The sequence below is a fragment of the Equus przewalskii genome, chromosome 12 (assembly GCF_037783145.1).
Source record: "Equus przewalskii isolate Varuska chromosome 12, EquPr2, whole genome shotgun sequence".
NCBI lineage: Eukaryota > Metazoa > Chordata > Mammalia > Perissodactyla > Equidae > Equus > Equus przewalskii.
In genome coordinates, this window is record NC_091842.1 from 36426080 (window position 1) to 36451191 (window position 25112).

At 44.0% G+C, this 25112-nt stretch overlaps 1 protein-coding gene and 1 long non-coding RNA gene across 46 annotated transcripts in view; one reads left to right on the top strand and one right to left on the bottom strand.

Moving 5' to 3' along the window:
• The window catches only part of RBFOX1 (RNA binding fox-1 homolog 1), a 1988870-nt gene that overhangs the window by 319073 nt on the left and 1644685 nt on the right, over window positions 1-25112 (bottom strand). For 7 of the 45 annotated variants that reach the window (XM_070566860.1, XM_070566850.1, XM_070566857.1 and 4 more), the window contains exon 1: window positions 16136-16484. The exons of 37 other annotated variants lie outside the window; for them this stretch is intronic. In XM_070566860.1, the coding sequence (XP_070422961.1) occupies window positions 16136-16222 (87 nt within the window). In that variant the 5' untranslated portion in view covers window positions 16223-16484. Of the gene's footprint in view, window positions 1-16135; window positions 16660-25112 lie in introns of those variants that run through there. One more of the 45 variants, XM_008516627.2, reaches the window with a different exon arrangement.
• Window positions 13741-23388, top strand: LOC139074788 (uncharacterized). The gene is made up of 2 exons (XR_011524544.1): window positions 13741-14057; window positions 20456-23388. It is a non-coding gene; the product is annotated as an uncharacterized lncRNA (long non-coding RNA).

The following is a 25112-nucleotide window of genomic DNA, read 5'->3' on the forward strand; positions in this document are numbered from 1 at the left end:
CATGTGTTGCTGTAGCTGTTCTGTTCTTTATTTTGTCTCTTTCCCCCATCCATGATATCATCAATCCCACTAAGAAAGGGACCATATCTGACTTCTGGAGCGTCGTTCTTCTGATGTCTACCATTTTGTCTTCCATGCAGCAGGTACTCAACAAATGCCTGAAGAATTATCGAAGGAATGAATTAACTGGTCACACCTAATAATCTTTTCTGCTGCCCTTTGACATACCAACATTTCCTTCTATTTTACACAGGAGGAAATTGAGGCTCAGAGAGGTAAAAGAATCTACTGAAGATCAAATCTAATAGGGGATAAGGCTGATTCCGGGATCCAGGTCTGTGCGAATCCAAACTCCCGAGTTGTTCCTATTGTCACAAATGATAAAAGAGAGACATCTAATCCCCAGGGGCTTGTCCTATTTCTGCTAAAATAAAATAAAGGGAAAATCAGCCAGCCCTAAGACGGAACGGTCCAGTGATGGAAGATCCAGTTCTTGAGCACATGGCTCACCAGATGTTGCTCACAGCTTTGGTACGGCAAGACATAATAAAGCATCCAAGACTGATCCTCCACGCTCCAGCAGGTTTGCTTGTAGCCCTTGGATTCATTCTTGGGTCATTAACGATTAAGCACACATGCTACACCCTCCTGAAGCAACACAAGTCACCAGACCCTCAGACACAGATGCATTGTGATAATTTCCAGTCTCCTCTGCCTCTCTTTCCATAATAATTGTATTTTTGCTCAACCCTTCCCCCTAGAAAATGTTTCTCCTTTGAGGGCAGAATTCTCTAGTCAATGAAGATGAAACAAATGGCGGCATGAGGAATGGATATTCATTAGCCAACCATGGCTACCTTGGTGTTTGTACTCTCTTCCTGAATGCACTTTAGTGGCCTCCCTATTTTATATCTTGTCTCATTAAAGATCATTTGTCCATCCCCCATCTAGCTTCCAGAGGAATTTTGCAAAAATGTAAAATCAGATCATAATATTCCCCTACTTGAAACTCTCCAATGGTTTTCCATCTCTCTTAGATCAAAATCTAAACCCTAGAAGGTTCAGTGTTATCTGGTTGCTGACCACGTGTCTGATTTTATGTCTTACCTCTTCCCCTTTCATCCATTATGTTCCCTCAGATTGACATCCTCTTTGGTCTCCAGATGTGCTCATCTCATTCCATCTTAGGGCTTCTGCATGTTCCTTTTGCCTGAATTCTCTTCCCTACACCAGGACATTATACAGCTGGCCCCTGCTTGTCAATCAGATCTAAGCTCAAATTCCACACCTTCCCTCCTTCAACTATCCAAAATAACCCTCTTGGTCACTATCATGTAACCTGTTTTATTTTCTTCATAGCACTTAATGCCATCTGATGTTTTCCTGCTCACTGCCTGCTTTTTCCCATTAAATCTAAGCGGTCTTGTTTACTCCTGCAACCCTGTTGTCTAGCACACACTGCACGTTCAATGGAAATTTACTAAATTAATGAATGCATATAGAAACCAAGCTAGAGCCATCTGAAATTCCAAATCAACAGCCCTCCTCGGCCTCTGAAATGTGGAGGGCATGTCACCCTTATTTTGATTTTGAGGGTCAGATATAAAGACGGAAAGGGAAGAACATCAACTGGTAAGCTCCTGATTGAGAATAGGTCTTTTGAATTTTCCGTGCACATTCCGACAAGGGCTGGCTGGCTCACCTCCTCCTAATGCCATTGGCAAGCCCAGCCCGTGACTTCTTTTTCCAATCTATAAAGGGAAAATGTTATACTTTTAGGACTTAAGGGAATTAGGAGACGGATTTAGTTTTTAAGAGAGAAAGTGAAGTCATTTAAATTGAAAACTGATCTTGCGCCTTAGACGTGCGTTTGGTTGAAAGAGAAATGCTCAGGCAGGAGTGATGAGAGCTGACAAGGCATGTCTGGTCTGACTCCCAGCCTCTGCTCCTGATAGAAGGCTGCCCGGAAAAGATCTTGATCTCTTGGGCAGCATGGTTTTTAACCTAAGCTGTAGATCTAAAGTGAGCATGAACTTTGGCCAGGTCTTTAAGAGACAGTTCTGTGTTCCACAAAGCACAAGTACACTCATGCTTCCATAATGATGAAGGCATTTTTTTCCTTTTCCCCAAAGGGAGGCACAACTTTCAGTGTCTCCAACACATGGAATTTAGAAGGAAAGTCGGGAGAAAAAGCACCACGTAGCTGGTTCGAGCCAGCCAACCTCTGCCTCTTTCTTACATAAAGCTCTAATTCTTGGGACTATCTGGTTGATTTCTTTGTCTCTATCTTCCTCTCCCCATATGACTTGACTATTGCCATTTTCTGATGATCTGTTTACTTAGGATATAAGCTGCCTCATCATGGCTGAAGGAAAGAGACAAGAAAAGAGACAGGTGGAAAGGACATTGCATACGTGTTTCATTTTAAGACACTACCCTAGTCTTTATATATCTAACAAAAAGGATATTCATAAGCTTAAAAATATCATTGATTTTATTTTTAAAAGCTTTTTATTGAAAAAAAAGCTGGCTGCAAGAGATACAAATCTTTATGTATAGGAAGGGAATAAAAACTTTTTTTGGAAGAAAATATTTATGAAGGAAAAAGACCAGAGATACATTCATTTGGAGAGGTTATTTCTAGGCAGTGGGTTACAATTTATGTGTGTATGCTGTGTGTGTCTGTGTATATTTATTTGTGCTCTTCTGATTGCCACAACTGATTTAGCATTTATCCTGAATTAACTTTATAATTAGAAAAATAGGCGGCAATTATTTTTAATGAATTTTCTATTGGAAAGGAGCCCAAGAAGGAGGCTATAAGCTTAAACCAAAGACCAAAGAAATTGGCTGCTTGCTGAGACTGGCACCAAGGTGTGACATCTTTCCTGCAGGCAGATAGCTCTGTGGTGAAAAGCGCTGGCTGGACTGGACCTCGGCCACAGGTGAGGTCCACTGAAGGCTATCAATAAACCCTATGAGACGTATCTCTTGGGAAGGCTTCTGGCTGACGTCAATCCTCACCCTATCCTCTTTTCCCAGGACTGCTCAACGATACTCTCAACAGGCTCCAAGTACACGGGGGTCTGGAACACAGTTCATTGATTCAAAGGTTGGGAGACGCCCCAGGAAGGATCCGTCAGATCCTTTCCTGGGAATCTGGAACCTGAAATGGAGACAGACACAGGCTGGTGGTCTTTGTCGCTAGTTCACTGCCGTGCAACAGCCTGCAACAGGGTTTCTCAACCTTGGCATAGTAGACACTTTGAGCCAGACAATTCTGAATAATTCTAGTTGTCCTGTGCATTGTAGGGTGCTAGTAGCAACCCCCCAACAATTGTGACAACCAAAAATGTCTCTAGATATGGCCAAATGCCCTTACAGGGCAAAATCACCCCATCTTAGAACCACCCTCCTGGAGAGAATGTCCATAAATTCTGCCGGCCAAGGTCCTCAGGCCTGCGCTACCTCCTGAAATTCCCTTGGTGTGATTTCCCCTTTTTTCCTCTTTTGCATCCAACAGTTTCTGTGCATTCAATTGTTTATGTATTACATCTCAAAAAATAGTAAAATTATCAACACTTTCCTCATTATTTTTTCCTTTTTTTTTGGTGAGGAAGATTGGCCCTGAGTTAACATCTGTTGCCAACCTTTCTCTTTTTGCTTGAGGAAGACTGTCACTGAGCTAACATCTGTGCCAATCTTCCTCTGTTTTACGTGGAGTGCCACCGCAGTGTGGCTGGACGAGGCATGCTAGGTCTGCAACCGGGATCCAAACCTGTGAACCCTGGGCTGCCAAAGCACAGTGTGTGCACTTAACCATTATGCCACCGGGCCGGCCTCCCCACTATATTTCTGTTAAGCTAGCCAGGACTGGGTTCTGCTCCTGCCATCAAAGGGATCTTAACAAAAACACCCACATTCAAGAATCATCTTTGGTTTCTTGACATTCAAAATGGGCGAGATCATCTGTCATCCTTGAGTCCACAGTAAGTCAAATATCTGAATTCAGCTTATCTCTGATATCTGAGCAGATCTGAACACAAAGGCATGAATGAAGCAGACACCCTGGGCCCCAGGGGACACCAGAAATAGACTACGATGTGTCAGTGTCAAGATTCCTACAGAGCAAACCAAGATGGCAGAGGGATAGTCACCCAGTTGGGAGAGTAGGGAGCTTGATTATATTGTGATTGAGCGTTAGAACTAATGCCAGCACGAGAGGAAGTTGGGAAGCTAGGAGGCAGAGATGCCATCCAACACGCCCTATTCGTCCCCGGGAGGGAACTCTGCAAAGCGTTCCTTAGCGAGCCTCTGACTTACTGGCAGCAAACACTAAAGAACATGCACATGCAGACAGCATCACACACCCACACCCCACAACTGTTTGGACAGGTAAGAAATCCCATGTGCTCTGCATTACCCTCAGCAATGGAGGGCTTTTTATCCATCCCCAGGCCACCCCATCGCCAGGCAGCAAGTGGGAGCTCTGGTCCCTCACAATGTAGACAGGGACAGGACTCAGCAGCTGATGACTGGCGTTCTGTATGATGGGTGAACACACCCAACATCTGCTCGGCCTCCGTGCAAATCTCAGGCCCTCTGGCAGACGGCACCAAGTCCCCCAGCTAACTCACAATGGGAACCGCCTGCCAAAATGCCAGGTGTGAAACAGCCCCAGCTCATTAGAGTCCTGAAGCCCCCACCCAAATTTCTGGAAAAGGCCCCAGGCAAATACAGGGCTGCACAGCCTGTCTTGAGGAGGCCCGAGGAGCCTGCCTTTATTAAGATGGTCATTGGACGGTCCATGTCAATTTCACATATTCTGTCAAAACCTCCCAGATAGCAGGCACCTCGGTGTTTACACCTCACCCCAGAACAAACGCAGAGCTGCTGAAGGGAGAAATAATACACCACCCCAGGAACAATAGCAGACAACGCTTGCAAGCTGTCCGCGGCCCCCGGAGTAACTGACACGTTTGACAGAGAATGTGTGTTGGTAACGTTGCTTGATTTGTGTTTAAAGGGAAAACAGAAAGCATATTTCCAGGAGGGTTAGACATTGATAACCAAAAAGAAGGTCTTGTAAACAAAGCCACAAGGACCATGTTCCGGCAGTCGCCTCCTCACCCTCTGTCCCCACCCCACCTCCCGTTTTGATCTTCTCCCCAAGGATCTGAGTTTCCAAGGGGGAACAAGACCTCCTGACAGACAGCCGTGAGACAGAGGGAGCAGAGCTGATGAGAAATGACAGCAGCACAAAACCCTGTTAGCCTTCTGCTCAGAAGAGGTTGTATGGGGAGGAGGCAAGGCTCTTCCCCAAAGGAGGATAGGGAGACGGCAGCAAAGTGGCTCAGGCCCTTCCAGCACGTGCTCCAGAGCTGGATCCCCAGGGCGGAAACCCCAGGTTTGCTGTCTCCTACCCCGGAGAGCTAGGCCAGGTTGTTTTACTTGGCTGAGCTTCAGTTTCCTTTTAAAATAAGACTTTCCAGGGGGCTGGCCCAGTGATGTAGTGGTTAAGTTCGTGCACTCTGCTTTGGTGGCCCAGGGTTTGCTGGTTCAGATCCCGGGTGTGGACATATGCACCACTTATCAAGCCATGCTGTGGCAGGTGTCCCACATATAAAGTAGAGGAAGATGGGCACGGATGTTAGCTCAGGGCCAGTCTTCCTCAGCAAAAAGAGGAGGATTGGCGGCTGATGTTAGCTCCGGGTTAATCTTCCTCAAAAAATCAAAATATAAGACTTTCCAGGATTGTGTGGAGTAGTAGAAATATTCTATGGAAAGTAGCTAATGGAGTGACCAGCAGCAGTAGCAACAGTAGAAATAACAGTAATGAATCATTACCATACAATGAAATCATTATAATTATATAATAATACAGAACTATTATTATATAGGTTTCCACAATCCTATACATTACATAACAATTATATATTATGTAAAATATAATGATATATTATATCTAATGATGTATAACATTGGATACATAAATACATATGTATCTATGCTAGTATATTATAATTATAAATCATTAATTATGAGAATTACATATGTATTTTATATAGGTATTATTGTATATAATACATATTATTACACACATAATATACAATATGTAATGATGATTTTATCATCCCTATTATGTCATTCTTATTTCTATCTTTTCTTGCGTTCCTTGCTATATACTAAGTACCATTATAAGTGCTTTATAGGAATAACTCATCTGATCCTCAAAAGCAACTCTGGTATTGTCCCCATCCCATGGGGGACCATACTAAGCATTTATGTCCATTTTACAGATGAGAAAACTGCAGTAGAGGGTCACTTAGGAGCTTCCCCAAGGAGGCACAGCTGAGATTCTAACCCGGCGGTCTCTCGAGAGCTCACACGCGTAGCCAGTATGCAACATTGGCTCCTATAGAGAGCAAACACTCAGTGTGTCCTCTGTTACATAGTTGGTTTCAACACCGGTTGTAGTCGTGTTGCAGTGTGCTTAGACATAAACTTGCTCGTAGGTTTATGTTTATTGAGTACTTTCCACGTGCCAAGCAACTGATATGGACTTTATATGTTTTGGGTCCTTTAACTACCACCCAAAGAGGTGAATGCTGCCCAGAGAGGGGAAGAAGCATGCCCAAGATCACACAGGTGGAGGCAGGCGATGAACCAGGTAGTCTGCTCCAGAGCCCGCACCCCTCCACCATCCTGCTCGCCTGCTTTTCCTCTCTAAAACACCTCAATTAGATACTGTAGGTGAAATGCCTTGCACACAGCCTGCTACATAGGAAACGCCTGAAAACAAGCAGCTGCTGTTGTTTTTATTATAACTAAATGCGAAAAGCCCAGTAGGCAGTTTCTTCCAAGCAAATGACAGAAGTATGAATTTACGATGCCGTCTGTTCAGAGGGCAGATCTTTCACCCCTTTTAAACCTCAACAAAGCCCCTGCCTTGTTGGTCAACACTAGTTCCTGTATCCAGCTGCTCATCGGAAACCTGGGATTGCGAGTGAAGCACGCAGTTCACTGGGCCCAGCTGCCTGCAATTCTGAAGTAGATAATCTGGGGTTCAAGGTGGACCCCTGCATTGTAAATGAACTTTTCCAGATTCTGATCAATAGCAGGACTGGTGAACACCTCAACATGGAAGGTCCTCAAAGCGACTTTGAGCTGCGATTTTCCCCGAAGGCTCCCCAAAAGCTGCCCTGTGCCAGTCGGCAGTCTTGCACTCACACATCCTCTCTGCCACCGGGCACTGACAGATGGGAGCTATTATTATTTAACATTTATTAAGCGCCCACAGTGTGCCAGGAACAGGGGTGTGGGTGGTCCCAAAGAGTCTGTCCCCAGAAGGCTGTGGCCACATGGAGCGCAGGGGATGGGCCTCTCTTTCCCCCTTCAAAGCCTGCCTCCCCCTCTTCCCATCCAGCTCCAGTTTCAGCCCCACGTGTCCCCCTGGAGCAAGTGGACAAAGCTGTGGGTAAGGATGCAATCTGATGGAGACCTGTGCATCATCCTTCGTACATGTCTGGGAGCCCCAGCTCCCCAAGCTATAGTCTAGGGAGTAGGAGAGGGTGTGGATTTCACCCTACCCAAGGCCACAGGCTAAGGATGTCAAACCCCATGGTGGGATATCCCTCTCTCCTCCACAGCATTCCCTGTTTGCACCCCTCTCTGCGCAGCCCACCAAAAACCTGTGCCCCTGTTTATCAGGACTCTCCATCAAGAGTGGGAACAGAGAGTTGCAAACCTACCCATACTCCCCCAAACCTAGAGTGTCTCCATGTGAAGAAGAAAGAACAGCAACCCAGAGATGATGCAAAAACCATGACAACAGCAATGCTGGCCGTCCACATGGAGTTCCCTCAATGAGCAAGCCTTCTCTCGGTGCTGCAGGAACCACATCTCATCAAATCCTTAGGGCTCCCTTTTGAAGTGGGTGAGACCATCACCCGCTGTCAAGTTGAGACAATGGAAGCTCAGAGAGATGAAGCGCCATATCACGCAGGGGCCAAGATGCCGACTCAGACTGGTCTGAGTGGAATGCCCAGCCCTTGGTATTATGTCATTCTGCCTGAATAACATCACGGGTGTACTGCAAAGGCCTGGGCATGGTCCTTTTTGAGCTCTTTTATGCTGGACATTGACCTTGGGAAGCAGAGCATAAGGCATATTGCTCTCATTTTCTAGATAAGCAAGCAGAGGTTCAGAGAGCAACTTGCCCAAAGTCACCAGGAGAGAGTCACGGACAGACTCAGGTTTCCCTGGTCTAAATCCTTAACTGTGCTGCCTCATGAAATGAGAAGAAATAGCTCTTCAGAGAGCTGTTTGTGAGAACACCGTGGAATGCACAGGCTGACTGCCTCCTGGGTCACCAAATCTTCCCCACCTCCAGGAGCCAATGCGGATTAGAGAGTGAAAGAAAAGGTAACAGCTGAGGGAGACCACCTTCTCCCATAGCAGTGAAGGGTCAGCCTCCACTGCGTTACTCTGAGCCAGTTGCAAGGGAGGACAGGGCAGAGCTGGCCACTGCCTCAGTGACAGAGGTCTTGCTGTCATCCTTCCCCCTCAAAAGAACAAAAACAAAAAACAAACGAAAAATACCCTGTGTCCTCTGGAACATACCAGAAACTCCGTCATCTGGGAAGGATAGAGAGCCTGTCTATAGGAAGTCACCTTCCTAGAATCGTAGAAAAACCCTTCTTGACTCTCCAAGCTACCAACAATGGTAAAGACCTCATATTGGGTGGCACGAGAGGCGTTAAGACTCTGTAGCGTTCTATCTTCAAGCAGTTGTGTTTAACTTCTGATTCTACTGCCAATGACACAGCCATCTAAGCGACCTCTAAGGACAGACTCTGGGTCTTAGTCCTCTCGATATCTCTAGAGCTTAGAAGAGAATCCAACATAGAACCCATGATCCACAAATAATTATTGAAATGAATGAACTAATTTTGCGATGCCTCTGCCTCCTACTTTTACAAGCCTGAAGAGCTCAAGCTAGAAACTGGGCATTGCAGAAGCCAATGGTCCCAGTTGCCCAGGGGAAAAGACCTGTGGAGTATGGAGTTCAGTGTTTCTGGACACCTCTTAGAGTTCAGCAGTTAATCAAGTGGCCATGGTGGCTGCCTGCATGCTGGTGGGATGCATGTGTGATGGGTCTATCTTTAAACAGGAGAGAAACATAAATAGGAGTGAGTATCTCCATCATAAATCAGCTGGGGAAAGCACTTACCCATAACAACCTTTAAAAGAAAGGGAGGGGAGTCTGCTTCCCCATCAAAGGCTCAGATTGCTGTACGCTCAAGCAGCAAAGTGGAGTGTGAAAACCTCAAGTCTCTCCAGCCCTGCTTGTCCCATGCCAACGTATTATAAAAAGCATAGTTGCTGATATAGCATGCCTTTAAAATGATCAAAATGACAGATGGCTGCAGCAGAAACACATCCTTTTTATAGGACTGATATTAATCAAAAGAGATTGACAGAGTCCCTTTAATCTTTTAATTAAAAAAAAAAAGTACATTTCTATAAAACAGAACGGGGCAAATTGCTAGCATCTCCAAGAGCTTTGGAAGGATGGAAGGTCCTCATCATTTCAAACTGAATAACTGGAAGGCTTTGTTTTTTATTTATATACTTACTGAGGTATGCATTGCCAATATAAAGATAAGTGATGTGGTTGCAGGATCTGAGAAACCCAATCTCGCCTCCGTTATGGTGTTATTGGAAGTCCTTGTCAGACTGTCTTTACTTCCCTAGATCATGAAGTCCTCACCTGGAAAAGAGTTGGAATGCCCCAAACACACCCTGATGGGAGACACTACTGTAATTAATTTAGGTTGGAATACACCGAATAAAGTGGCCACATCTGCCTTTGCTACATCTGATCATGAATAGAGAAGGAATATGCACCAAATGAAAGCCAATTGCCTGGTGAATATGATTACTGGCAAGAGACAGTCAGGGTAATTAAGATCAGAAACCCACCACTTTCTTCCCTAGGGAGGGTGTGAGCAGGGTTCAGGGTAGAAAAAACATATTTGAATGTTTTTATTAGCTTCCACTATTAGCGTCGATAATGAGAACCTGGTTTTGGCCTGCCCAACACCCTATTTTGAGAACAGGACTCATTTTTTCTCCACTCACAGCCCATATAACTTAATTGGGAACGCCCCATCCTCCAGCTCTAGTGTGGGCAACAGAGTCAAGACGATTGGTTTGGAGGTGGGCATGTCCTGAAAGATAAGCCAAGGAGACTGCTATCTGGAATCTCTGCAGAAACAGTTGGGAAAGAGACTCACTGAGATGGGTTGGGATATAAGTCTGGAGTTGCTGGGGACCACCTTGGCCGCTCCTTGGACATGGTGTGCTTGTGAATGAAGATCAAGTACAGACAACCACGGTGGACTGCCGGACAGATATGACTTGGGTTGTTAGAGCCTTGGAATTCAACTGTGCCTGACACTGGATGTTTTCTTTTTCCCCTGTAACCAATATGAATTAGATTTTTGTCACTTCCAGATAGAAGAGTCCTAAATAAACATCTATCAGATCTCTCTCTCTTTCTCCAGAATAATACAGAATAAAGATCTACTGTACATATACATACGTGCCAGATCTTTCCCAAATATCAGGATGTAAGCTTCATGTTGAAAGGGATCTTGTGTTTTTCTATTCTGCCTCATCACCAACTCCTAGTTAATAGCCTGGCATACAGTAGGTGCTCAGTAAAGAAGTGCTGCATGAAGAGCTGAACCACATTTAAAGCTCACAACCACTTTGCAAGACAGGTATCCCTGCTTTCATTTTGTCGCCGAGAGCACAGCCTTGGAGAGGTTAATTGACAAGCCCAAGGCCACACGCTTAGTAAATGCCAGAGCCAATATATCAACCTGGACCTGTTTGACTCCAAATTCTCTTTGCCACCTCCCTGACTCTTTAATTTAGTCTGCTGTTGACATGGCCTCTTTGGCAGTACAGAAAAGTCACTTAGTGACTAAGATGGAGCAGCCTCAAAGTAAATGACACCACCGGCATTTTTATCAGGCGTCCATTCTGATTTCTTTCCCAATCATCAGATACTCCAAACATGTAGATAACATGGCAGGGCAGCAATAGCAAGATCTGAAAATGGCTCTACCAGCCAGAGACCAAAACAAGTTTATTTCTTTTAAGTTCACCCAGAAAGGTGACCGAAGGGCTTGCAAATTCCCTATATATTTCTCTACCTTTCTGCAGGGGTGACTACTCTCGGTCCATTGTTAAGACCAGCACTTTGATAATTCCTGGTATCACTACATATGTATACACAAATCTCCTAACATACATTGCTAAATTCCACGATGCTGATTTCTACCTCAAAATCCAGAGTGTGAGGTTTGCTTTTATAGCATTGCTATCTATATCAGAGAAGTATTCATCAGCATTTCTCTGCTACTGTGTAGCTCGGTGAAGTTTAAGTTGGAAAACACTCGGCCTTCAGAAAGTTGACTGTCTCAGAGAGAAAGGATGGCCAACGGTGATCAGGACTCAAATCCAGGGACTTCAACATTCACCTGCTGGATTCATAGAAGGGTATGACGGAGCCCATTCCTATGTGGGACACACAGAGAGATTCAAGGCTTGGCATTTCCATTTCTGAGATTCCTCTCGGCTCCTTTTGCTCTATGTCTTTTGACTTTTGAGAGCTGTATTTAAACAATGCCAAACCCCACAGTGCTGATGGCTTGGAGAAGACACTTAAGCTCTACCTCGATGTGTCCACCCAACAGCATGAATTTACCCAAGTTCTCTGCTCTGCTAGCAAGGACTTTCTCCTTCGCTGCCCAGTGAATGTCTGCTGATGCATTACAGCCCAACTCAAATGCCACTTTTTCCCCTTTGAAACACCTTCTTCCCTACTCTAAGAGACATCCACCTGCTCCCTCTCATTTGTTTTCCTATGCGCGCCCATGGATACACCTCAACAGTAGATTAATGGTTAAGAGGGAGGGCTCTGGTCCAACAGACCTGGTCAAAACCTCAGCTCAGTCACTGACATTCCTTGTGACCTTGGGCGAGTTACCTTTCCCTAAGTGTCAGTTTCAGCTTCTCCATATGCAAAAGGGGTGTCATAATGCATGAGTGTGATTCCTTATCTGAGAACCTTGGGGTCACCTATATTTTGAAATTCAGATTTTTTTTTTCTTTTTGGATTTTCTTTTTCAGAAAGGTAGTTCAGTGGAAACACTGATTACGTAACACCCTCAGCAGGGTCTGGGACAAAACCCTGACATCAAACACATAAATATTCCTGCAGCAAAATATATGAATATTCACACTAAGTGGGATAAAGAAAGTCTAAAAATAGCCACACATCATTTCAGGTCAAGTTTTCTTCCCAAATGAGTTTTGGTGCCAAACTCCAAAAAAATCCCCCTGATTTTCAGAGGTGTTTGGAATTTAAAATTACAGCTAAGGGAAGGTGGACCAATACTACTCAACTTTATGGTTATTGTGAGAATAAACTGAGATAATATATTAAGTATTTAGCACAGTGGCACATAGCAAATACTTAATAATTGTTACGTATCATTCTTTCCTGTTGCCTTTATTGTATTATTACAGTTTTGTATTTATCTAGTGTTCTCTTCCACTAGGTGTAAACCCACAGGTCAGTGGTTATGACTATCACTTTTGTTTTCCAGGTGCCTAGAACAGTGCCTGATATAGAATATGTATGTTGCGAATGAATAACTAAATGAACAAATGCATGGTGAGGTGGATGTGGCTCTGTTTACACTGTCTTCCATCTAGGAAAATAGTCTTCTGATCCATTATCTGTAAAACCTGAATGAGATGGGAATTATTTGTCCCAGTATGGAGAATGATCTAGCGTGTATGGTCAAACAGCACATCTTTTGGAGGAACATCTAGAGTGAGGGGTTGCAAGTCTGAACTTACAACTCAAAGCCAAGGACTCATTAGACCTAAACACTAACCAAATAGACTAACCAGTTACAAAGCCTTTGTTTTGATTATATCATTTGGCATTTTGTGGCCATGGTCCATGGCTTGACTAAGTCCTCTTGTTAGCTTCTGGACTCAAGAATGACTTTGACAATTGACTTGTCAGACCTCCTTTGTTTTCAAGTCAGACAACTCATTGATCATCCAGAGTATCGCTGGAAATTTAGAAGTAAATAAACAGGTTCAATAGGAACATGCATTGGTTCTCTTTATCCAAAGATACTAAGATGGGAATCTATACCAAGGGAAAAGGAACAATGTTTATACGATGAACTTGGTAATATTGCTCTTTTCCTCTTGTCTTCTACTCCTCAAAAACTGTCCAGGCTGATTCAGCTCAATCCTCCATAGTCACTCTGGAATTCTCTACAAGGCTAGAAGGCAAACTAACCACCTTGCTATGCATTCAATAAGTTTAGACATCAGATGATGGGTTCAGGGGATCCAGTATGGTAGATTCTGGCTTTCCTAGGGAATGGCAGATGGGGTCAGTGCTAACTATTGAATCAACTTCTAGAACAACAGACCATGTTGAGTAACTTCACTAGATCTATGGCAAACACCTCCAGTCACTGTCCTTGCTGGATAAGGTATGCTATCTTAAAGCCTCTTACAATGTCTGGTCAACTATTTATTTTTCCTTTAACTGAGCAGACAGAAACAGGGCAATGCTTATATGAATAAAAAAAAAGTGGCACTTGAATTATAAAAAGCAAGTTCTTCTCCCATAGAATCATTGGCTTTTGAAGTTGGAAAGACCTTGAGAGGAATCTCAAACTCTAACAGAAGAACCCTGCCAAGTGGGCACTATGGCTCATTTGCACAGTCACAGGGAACTTACTACCGATGGTGGAGTACCTACTCTATTTTGCATCATTTTAATGTCTTGCTGATGACCTCATTAAGGGGTGGGTGGCACCTTAATTCCCTATAGAAAAGCCCTTGCATCTTGAAGAATTTGAAAGAAACTCACAAGGTCAAGGAATCGGTAAGCAAGCTCATCTAGTCTGCTGGGATGCAGGGCAGCTGGTATCAGAAGCAACAGCTGGAAGGTGAGTGTGTGTGTGAGTGCTACAATTTTTCTCCTTTTGAGTTACTTTTCCAGCCCTTGCAAATATGTCTGCAATGGAGTGATTTGAGTTTCTAGATGCCAATGGGTAAATAACATGGCCTGTCTCAGCAAGCCAGAAATAAAGCTAGTCTCTCCCTATCCATAGCATTTCAGTGTATGAAATGGGGGTGGGAGAGGAAGAAGATGAAGTATGTCACAGCAGCTGGTCTGGAGGCTCCCCACTGCACTGCTCTCCTGACTTATGGGTAACTAGTTACCAGAGGTGTCACGTGGGGAAACAAAATATGATCAGGCTGAGATTTGCAAGTAAAATCGCTTGTTCCTCCCCAAAATAACTGGATACGTTTCTCAAACGCTTCGCAAAAGAGGAAGAAATAGGGTCGCCTCAATTTCTCGGCTAGCCTGTGCGTCTTCTCATCTATCACTGGGGTAATACGTCCAGAGTGGCATTTCGTAATGACAGCAACATTCCAGCAAATCGATAGTTATTTAATTCCCAACAAGCTCTCGAGTCCATTAAGCCTGATTACATTCACCCATTTCAGTGGGTGCCGCTATTTTTCCTACACCGGCACTTAATCTATAACAGGAACTTATGAGAACTTTCAAAAGCAATTTCAGCATCAATCAGCATAGAGTGAAGGGCACAATTTGCTTGTAATTATTTATCGGACGGGGCGGCTGAGGGTCTGACAAAACTCCAACTGCTGACCTTCCCCCCAAGTTTCCAATAGAAGCAAAGACCTTCCGGTTTGCCACTGAGTCTGACTTCAGACTGTGCACGCCACGCTGGCCTGCCTGTGCCGGGACATGGGACAACTTCCATGCTGTGAAGGACCATTCCCCAGCCAGGAGCCTTCAAACTGAGCAGTCCCTCTATTTCTCACGTATAATATAGGTGCCTCCAAACTGAGCAATGGCCATAAATCTGGGACGACAGAATGTTTTGTTATTATTTGGAATCTCCCGAATGACTCAAATCACCAAAGTTCTTACCATTTACAGGAGGGAACGACAACATTCAGAAACACAGGAAAAGGGTGTTTGATCAGAAACCTCCCCAGAAATTTTAATTAATGAGCTAGGGTGTTGCAGAATTTTAAAATACAGTGGTGGGGAGGATCACAAAGATGAAAATGAAAGGACGTACTAAATATATTTTGTTTTCCTTTCCTGTAGAAACGAGATACAGAATTTATTACAAAGAAATGGTTGTTCTCAAACAAACAGATGAAAACCAAACAACAACAAAACCATCTGGGTTTCCTATAGTGTTCAGACTTTGTCACTAGTAGATGGGTGCTTCCCACAGAGAGCTTCAGATATACACCCAGAAGCCAACATTTGCTTAAAAAGACAAACTTATGATAAGTGAACAAAGGTCCAAAATATCTTACTGATCGACGATTCTCCCCGCACAGAGTTAATAACCTTCAAAGGAAAACCAACACACATTTCAATCCTCCGCTTTCTTGCCATCATTAAGACGTAAACAGCTGGTACAGGATTCCCAGAATAATCTCCGAACTTCATAAATTAACCATCAATGCAGTGTTCCTTTTTGCCTCAATGCCACCACTCAACCCAGGTGGGGGGAACTTTCTATAAAAATAGACAGTTCATGTGAAGGAGAACATACGAATTAATGCATATTTCACACTCCTTCTATTTCCTGGGTCAAAGCTCTTAACCAAGTCACCTCGTGATAAGTTACTTTGCCTCATGATCAGCTCTGGGACACTGAGTCCCTCAGAAAGCTGGGAAGGAGAGCAAATCCTTTGCCCCTTGGTCAACCTCCTGAAGCAAAAGCATGAATGTTAAACAGCAGCCAGATCAATACAAGCAAATATAGCTCAACTACACCATTTATTCAGCCATGAGAGATGTCAATAGCCAGATTAGGGTGATCCATCTTTTTGATTTCCTACTGTCTTCCCACTGACTACACGAGGGCTTTTTCCTGTATTAAAAGTGTTTGCTTTCTCAACCATAAAAATTCCAATTATTACTGTGAGCGCTCTGGAGTTAAGTTGCTTGCTGGCAGTGGCCTTGAATTACCTGGATCAGTCCGGGGAAGTAGGGGGCTGCTGGAACAATCATAGGCACGCCATAGGGATGCAGGAGGACTCCTTGAGAAGGCAACATGCTTTACGTGAAGGTATTATTCCCTCTGAAGTTCAACACATCAATGGAGTTAGGGGAAAATCTATAGACCCAAGTTCTTCGGAACTACCAAGCGGAGAGCCAAACCGCTTCTCTCAGGAGCCAAGCGCTCATCAACGCGGAGAGGGGAAAGAGAAAATCCGCATCAGCAACTCTTAATGTGAAAGTTTTCTTCCCAGACGACAAACAGACACAGCAGCTGCAGAGTCGAAGCTACCAAAATGGAAGGTGCTATTTTGGGAACAGCTTGCCTAACACGACTAACCAAATACTCTTTATTAATTTAGTTCTGAGAGAGAGTGAGAGAGACCAAGAGACTGAGAGAGAGGTGGTCAGGCTGTGAGATTTGGGCTTTTCCTGATGAATTTGGGCAAAAGGCAAGGGATAAAGTCTGCGTGGGATTTTTAGAGAGACAAAATGGAGAAACGTAAAGTGATACGATTATCAGTTGCCACTTAAAACTTAAGTAGGTTAATGTGGGCAGCCTTTGGTACTGATCGAAAAGAAACTAAGACAGTCTAGTTTGTCAGTCTCTCTTTCTCTGGTTTTAATTTTAAAAGGGCAATTTGTGCAAATAATATATAATAATTATAGTATATATATAATAACACTATCAGGTAACATTTGCAGTGTGCGCTATGCGCAGAGAATGAGCTAAATTATTTACACACGTTATGCAATTTCCTTCTCACAACTCTCCGAAGTAGGTGCTATTGTCTGTTCTACGTAACAAAAGCAAAAGGAGGCTGACACCCGTTAACTGTTTGCTTGGTCACACTCTTGCAAGAAGCAATGCCAGGCTACAAGAACAGTTCCTAGCCAGGCCACTGTACTCCTTACACCATTTCGTTCTGCAATAGAAATTCACATGACATTTTACAAAACATTCTTTGTCTTTGTGCTTTCAATTGTCATATATTAATATGGAATATAGCAATAAGAGATGGCTCCTTGTTCCCAAAGTTTAAAGGCATATCTAACGTGCACCAAAACTACGGGTGAGGAATACATTTGAGCCAATACAGTTAGGTGTCGCTTAACAACATTCTGCATATACGGTGGTGGTCCCCTAAGATTAGACCATGCAGCCTAGGTGTGTAGCTGGCTCTAGCATCCAGGTTTGTGTAAGCACACTCTATGATGTTCACACAACGAAATCGCCTAACGATGCATTTCTCAAAACGTGGCCCTGTCACTAATTGACACATGATGGATTTGAAATTGTTCTGATCTTTGAAAATACCCAAGTGATTTCCTGGGATACGTTACATGGTAATAGACAAACTCCTATGGGATTACAGGAATTGGAATTATAGTGACTCGGGTGTTCCACTTACTAGATGTGTGATGTTGCACAAGTTGCTTCATCCCTGAACCTCAGTTTCTTCATATGGAAAACAGAGATAATAATAGACCCTAGCTCAGAGGGTGTGTGACAAAGAAAGTCCCTGGCACCACATCCTACGTGTACAATACAAGAGGCTATCAGCCAATCTTAGTGTGAGTTTCCTGTTCTTCTACTGATGGTTGGTATAGACACATCTTTGGCTTCAGATTGAAGGCACAGATAACATTCAAATTGTGACTTTTCTAATCTTCAAACCGGGAAAACGTGTGGGTGTGTTTAGAGTTCCACAATTTTGAGAGCAAGGATGTGAAACTGATGGAGTGAGTCGACTCAATTTATGCTCAAGGTCCAGGGATCATTGAAAATCACCTTCGAACCAAACATGCGCTTGTCACATTCCATCTCCAAGCCTGAACAGGACACAGGATATGGATTTTGTGGAAACTGGGAGAGCTTCAGACACCGCAAAACATATTCAACTATTGGCTTTTTCTAAATCCAAATGTCAATTCCTCCACTTTTAGATAGCCAAGGTGTTTTTACACTACACTAATTTTAGTTGCTTGATTTAGCTGCATAATTACATTTCTAGATAACGACAGTGGACAACGTTTGGCAGAGAATTCAATTATTGAAGGCTGAATTTTGGCCATCTTGACAAGGTTTCTCTGTAGTAATTGATTCTCATGTATCAAAGTGGCCACATTGTTACAATTCGGAAAGCTCCAGTAACAGCTGGAAGTTGACCCTGGTTACTTAACAGCCTGATACTGTTTCTAACTTTAGCTTTTGACTATGTCTTTCAACACCCAGCTTCTGAGAAGTTACCAGGAAGGACAGTGGCATTGCTATGAGACAGCTTCCTGGGAGGGGAGAGCTGTTCCTCACGTTGGTAAGGCCTGGGTCAGGTGGAATTATGTCTCTTTGGTGGTATAAAGTGGAAAGATCATTGGACCAGGAGGCAGAAAGTTTAATTCAGTCACGAAGGCCAGAAACGTGTACACATTTGGACTCTGAGTTTCCTAAACACAGAATACAGGTAAAAACACTCACTTAGTCTTCACCACGAATGCTCTAATGAGCAAAATTATGGGAGTGCTTTGGAAAATGTACAGGTATATGAATACAAAGGATCATTATACTTATTACTTACTATACATTGTGTAATATATAGTACTATATATTACTATTTATTATTATATATTATTATATATTGTTTTTATTAAAGAACTTGATTTCTGTTGGAGAGAAATGAGGCCTATGTCACATACAGGACACAGAGATATATAACTGTATCCTTTTCAGAGGATATTTTCTCATTTCTTTTCTTTTCATTTTTTGGTGAGGAAGATTGTTGCTGAGCTAACAACTTTGCCAATCTTCCTCTACTTTTTGTGTGTGTGATGTCACCACAGCATGGCTTACTGAGCAGCATGTAGGTCTACGCCCAGAATCTGAACCCATGAACCCTGAGTGGCCAAAGTGGAGTGTGTGAACTTAACCACTACACCACCGGGCCAGCCCCTCATTTCTTTTTAAGAACTCCATGACACAAAAGTTTTTGCTGTTCCTGAGTAATGAATATCCTTTTTCCTCTCTCTCTGAACACAAGGGCTAATTGTTTTTGACCCTTTTCACTTTGACTGCCAGGAAGCTCAGATCCCAATAAGAGCTTCAACTCTGTCCATTTTATTGGCCTTTACTGCCTGTGTTGTCATCCTCCTGTCCTCACCACCTCCAGTCCTAACTACTGTTACTCATATTTTCTCTAATTCTGATTTTATATTTATATATCATGGTCATGTGTGATTCTAGTAGTCACAGTTTTCAAACTGTATGAATTGAATGTATCCTTATTCCAAACTCACCCCAGAAGCTTTATGAAATAGTAAAACATAAAAAAATGAATAACAACCATTACACAGAACCTCTTTTACCTACCATGGGTTCTGTTTTTCCTAAACGAGAAGCACCTGGTATTACTAGACAGTGATTCTTTTTTCTTGGATCTATTTCCTCCACCACATTCAGTGTATCTCTTCTCCCCAGTGGCCGGTGCATGCGGCTCATGGTAAACGATTGGCTCCCCAACGTCTAGTGTGTGAGATTAAGCTCATGGTATTTTGCAAGAACTTAAAAATCACAGAATAAAAGAAGAAGGTAAAGAACAGGGAGATAGTTCCGGCAGTGGCCAGGAAATATAAGTAGGTCTCCTAAATGGATGGAATTCACATGAAGGGCCATGCTTCCTTATCACTCTGGCCATCACAGGCAGGGGATGGCAAAACTTTTTTCTGTAAATGGACAGATGATAAGTAGTTTAGGTGTGGACTTCATGGTCTCTGTTACAGCTATTCAAAACTCTGCCATCTTTTGCATGGAAGCATTTACAATATGTAAACGAACGCTGAAATTTGAATTTCCTATCATTTTCAAGTGTCACAAAATAGTCTTCTTTTGATTTTTTTCAACCATTTCAAAGTGTGAAAACCATTCTTAGCTCGAGGGTCATACAAAAACAGGCAACAGGCCAGGTTTGGCTCACAGGCCCTGGTTTGCTGACCCTTAATATAGAGCATAAATTTTATGCAAACCTCTGTAAGTCAGACTTCAATACAACGGCAAATACACACTCCTTTTCTGTTCCCTCTACCCCGCCACTTGCCTCTTGTCTTTCCTGTCACCCCCCTGCTGCCAAATGTGTCGATCTTCCCTGTGTTAGGGATTTCCATCAAGAGATCTTTTTTCTTAGCCAGCCTTTGAGAGTTCAGTCTCATCTATCCTTCCTAAAAAAATTCTCCCATCTTTCTCCCCCTTCCATGACGAGATTCCCTTCTTCGTTATTGACTTCTCTTTTCATTTCCTAGGGTAAAATGGTTCCTCTCCTGCTGTCAGATACTGCATTTCTCTCTCAAGATCCTAAGAGCTAACATGAGGATTACTCTGCCCACCACCAGCCCTTCTGAGTGGCAGCCACCCAAAGTTGCACCGCCCATGTAAGAGAAGGAAAGAAGACAGAAATACAACGGTTGGCTAGAGGTTGGGAGAGGGGAGCATTCAGAAAAGAACAATCTCTGTCTTATGGATTCTGTGGACTAATAGAGCCAACTGCAGCCTCATGGACCATGTCCAGTCCATAGACGCGAGGGCGGAGGAGGATTTGTCTGCACTGGGTAAAAGAGAACTAGTATTTTTAAATGGGAGCATCTCATGTAAAATTTGGATCTGCAATATCTCTTGAAAGATTGGAAGATCTAAAGATTTGGGGCCAGATTTCCTTGAAGCAATAATCACTGAAGGATGGGCTTCCTCCACAGACAACAAGCTCTCCATGAAATGCTCTCCACCATTCTTCACCTGCTTCTTGAAAAGAAGCCCACTGTCAGTTGCCACTTCTTGGCCATTAAAACAAAACAAAGCAAAAAGCATAAAAAGAGTGTTTCTCTGACAATATTAATTATACTCCTTTTGGATGTTAACAGTAGTTATCTCTTAATCTGGATTTATGCCGATTATTTAATGACTCATACCACCCCATTTCCAGGCCAAGCTGGGGAACAGAAAATTTCCTACAGTATTCAAGGCCCTTCATCATCTTCCTCAGCTTTACTTTTCCCAATTCGTCCTCCAACACACATTGTTCTGCCTTCTACAAATCACTCATTTCTGCAAACCGCACTGGCAAGTCGCCTTTGCCAAACACTTTTATGAATCCAAGACTCCGTGAAAACTTGCCTGCTATGCAGAACTACCCTCTCCTCCTTCCTTCTATCCTTCCTTCCTTCCTTCTAAGTCAACGCTACCGGCCTAGGTCAAATGGCACATTTTCAGCAAAGCCTTCCCCGCTACCCCATGCAGAACTAACAGCACCATCATCTCTATTCTGGAATCATTTTAGAATTGTATACTAATTCTTTTAAGTGTGATTGGTCCTTGTAGAAGGTAGATTGGCTCAAGAAAAGAAGCATGCCATTCATTCTTCTTCACCCAATGACTAAAATGGTGACTAGACAAACAAAGCTTCCCAAAATGCTTCCGGAGAGTATGTGACCGAACGAATGTTTCGGAAATGTGCAGGTGATGCTGAAAGGTCATAAGGGGTCTCCAGACCACTGAGAGCTACAGCTCTCCAAGGTCATCTCAGGTGACCTGAGGGCATCTCGGCACAGTAGAAAAGCACGAGTTTGTTTCACAGTTGGAGAGGCTGGGTTGGGATCTTGGCTCTGCCACCCTTTTCAACATTTGATCTAGGATGAGCTACTCGGCCCTGAGCCCCTGTCTCCTCAGGGCTAAAATGGGAGAGCACCTGTAGCTGCTGCCATGAAATGACAGGCTGTATATGGGCGTTCCTGGGGCTTGGAAGGTGTTCAAAAAGTGCTAGTATTTTTAATTTTTTTTCAGAATGCCTTCAATGAGCCTCTGTCAAATTATTTTCCAATCATCCTTATCCTCGTGTCAAGTCACCATCCCCAACACCCCCCCAATACCTACCACCGATGTCACTGTTGGGGCCTTCAGTCCTTCTGTTCCCCTCACATGACGGCTTGCATGAACACCCCATTCTTCAATAAGTAGCCGCATGCTGGGTCCTCCAGGCAGCCTCCCACCTTCTCCAGCACTCAGGACCTACTTATCTAAGCCCCTGGAAGACCAGCAGTGATTTGCCCCAGGGTGGTAAAGAGCAGGGTGGTAATCACTTTCAAGTATGCTTCCATTTTATCTCCTCCACCTCCTCCTCAATCATCTTGTTTTCCTGTCTTTCTCATAAGATGGGCATAGAGCAGATGCTCAGCAGGCACTTGAGAGTCACCTGTGGTATCTATGGGATGAGATGGCGGCTCAGAGAGGTTAAGTGACTTGTCTGAGGTTAAACAGCAAAATGCGTGCTTCAGGAGTTACCAAGAGCCAGTTTTCTCTTCTCCGGGTCCCTAATGTCTGCTAGATCATCATGAATGACCACCCTAGGACAATAACCTGAACCAAAATTGATAAACTCTGCTCACCACAGACATGCATTTAAACCCAATCCCAAGCAGGTGAGAACACAGCAAGGAAGGATCTGCCCAGCACGGACCTCAAAGAGAAATTTCCTGAGATGCTACATAATGCTAATGGTCCTGATGCTGAGGACGGACAGGAGAGTTCCCCTAGAAGAGGGAAGGCTGGAAGCATCAAGGCGATTACCAAGGAGGCAAGATGTTCCACAGGAAAAGCTTCCATAGACTGTGGGTAGGTTGTACTGGGCCATTGACCAGATACTGCCCACATTATAGCCACCTCATTTATAACCTTAGCAGAGGACTAGTCCAAACAGGAAAGTCACATCCTGGGGAGAGCGGCCACATCCCCAACCCCTCTTATGGGCTGGTTTCAGTTAATATGCGTAAGCGAGTCGATGCACAGAAAGTCCTTACAAGAATGACAAGTACCTAGTAAGCATTAGTTCTCACTGTGGCATCAATGTTCTCTCCTTGCCTGACAACTTCATCAATTGATAGCTGTGTGTTCTTGTGCAAATTACTTAACTTCTCTGTGCCTCAGATTATCAGCGAAATAAGATTATAATTAGTAACCATACCTCATGGGGTGGTCGAGAGATTTAAAAAATAATATGCAGGCATGTTTAGCTGAAGCTCAGAGCAGACACTCAGTAAACGAGTGATGGTACTTGTCATGGGGACAACAGCTGGTTTGGAGGATCAGAGTGACTTAAATCAGACCTCCCCTAAGCCAGGAGTATCAAGCCTTTTCCTTCCTTCAGCTACTGATTGGTTAAATAAAACAGTGCTTACAAACGCGACCTGTGATGTGCCCTTTTGTGTAAGAGCTTATGTCTTTCTTCCATGTTCCAAACCAAAACTTAAGACAGAGAGGTTAACAGGGACGTCTGCATGGCTTTTGTACCTGGAAGATGTAGTTTTGAAAACAAAATAAGAGAGTTTCAAATTCCACTGGGCATTTAAAGGGATGATGAAGGTAATGCCTTTGAAACCAGAGTAACCCAAAGAACCCGGGACACTGCCTCACCCTACCCAGTGGTATCGATCGCCCCCCGCCCCCCAAAATGGTTGTGAAGATGCACAAAGAAAATTCCAGTAGGTCTAGTAAGTGAGGAGGCTGCTGATTATCATTAGAAACCGGAACCCCCAGTGGTAGAGGCAGCACCACACCGAGCTCCTCTTGGTTCATTAAGCGCTTCTTGACCTGACTCTCCTCTGAAAGCCAGACTGACTGGCTGAATGAGCAAATCTAAGAATATCAACCCTGCACCTCGTCTCTGCTGAGATCAACAATGCTTCAGGAACCGACCCCTGACCTGTCTGGGGATGAATGGCAACTGAGTTTGAGAATTTGTTGACCTTGTTTGAAGCAAACAAATACTCCCTGGGGCCTCTCAGAATGGGGGATGAATAATCAGCTGCCCCCTGGATTTTGTTTGTGCCCTCCCTGTCTTCTGCCTTCTGTGCTGCAGGTCCCTGCAGGAGCTGGGTACAGAGACCACTCCAGGTGGCACAGGTCTCCAGGTCTCACAACTGGGCCTTTGTGCCAAAACCCCATGCACACCGTCGATTCCCTGTGAACTAGCTGAACCACCTGAGCTCTACGAGCATCCTTTTCCCCTTAGAGACTAAGCACCTGGACTAGCATCTCCCAAAGCACTCTCTGCACAGTAGAAGCCTTGTGAGATGCTTCATTGTAAAAAGAGTCCCATGGCCAAAGAAGTGAGAGAAATTCAGCTTGTTCTCTCTCCCTGTTTAGGATTCATGATGCCTATTAGCATAGAAAAGCACTTGAGAAGTCCTACAAGGGGAAAAAAAAGAAATCTGTTTGACTTTGTTTGATCAGACTTTCCCAAACTTATTTGATGACTGACTATCCATCCACCCATCCACCCATCCGTTCATCCATCCACCCATCCACCCATCCACCCATCTATCCATCCATCCATTCATCCATCCATCCATCCATCCACCCATCCATCCATCCATCCATCCATCCACCCATCCACCCATCCACCCATCCATCCACCCATCCACCCATCCATCCATCCATCCATCCACCCATCCATCCATCCATCCATCCATCCACCCATCCATCCATCCATTCATCCACCCATCCATCCATCCATTCATCCATCCATCCATCCATCCACCCATCCACCCATCCATCCATCCATCCATCCACCCATCCACCCATCCATCCATCCATCCATCCACCCATCCATCCATCCATTCATCCACCCATCCATCCATCCATCCATCTATCCATATACTATTTGAATACTGGCTATCGAGAATCAATCACGTGTCAGTCCCTGGGCAAAGTTCTTTGCTCCTTGTTCCTTGTCTCCTTGCCCTGCTCTTCCTCCTCCTTCATCAGCATCTTTGTCAGCATCAGAAGCGTCATCACAGTCACTACCATTTATTCAATGCTTACTTTTGCCAAGCCCTGCACTAATTTCATCACCTGTGTTAACACAGTTTATCCTCTCTACATCCCTATGAAGTAGATTCCGTTACATGT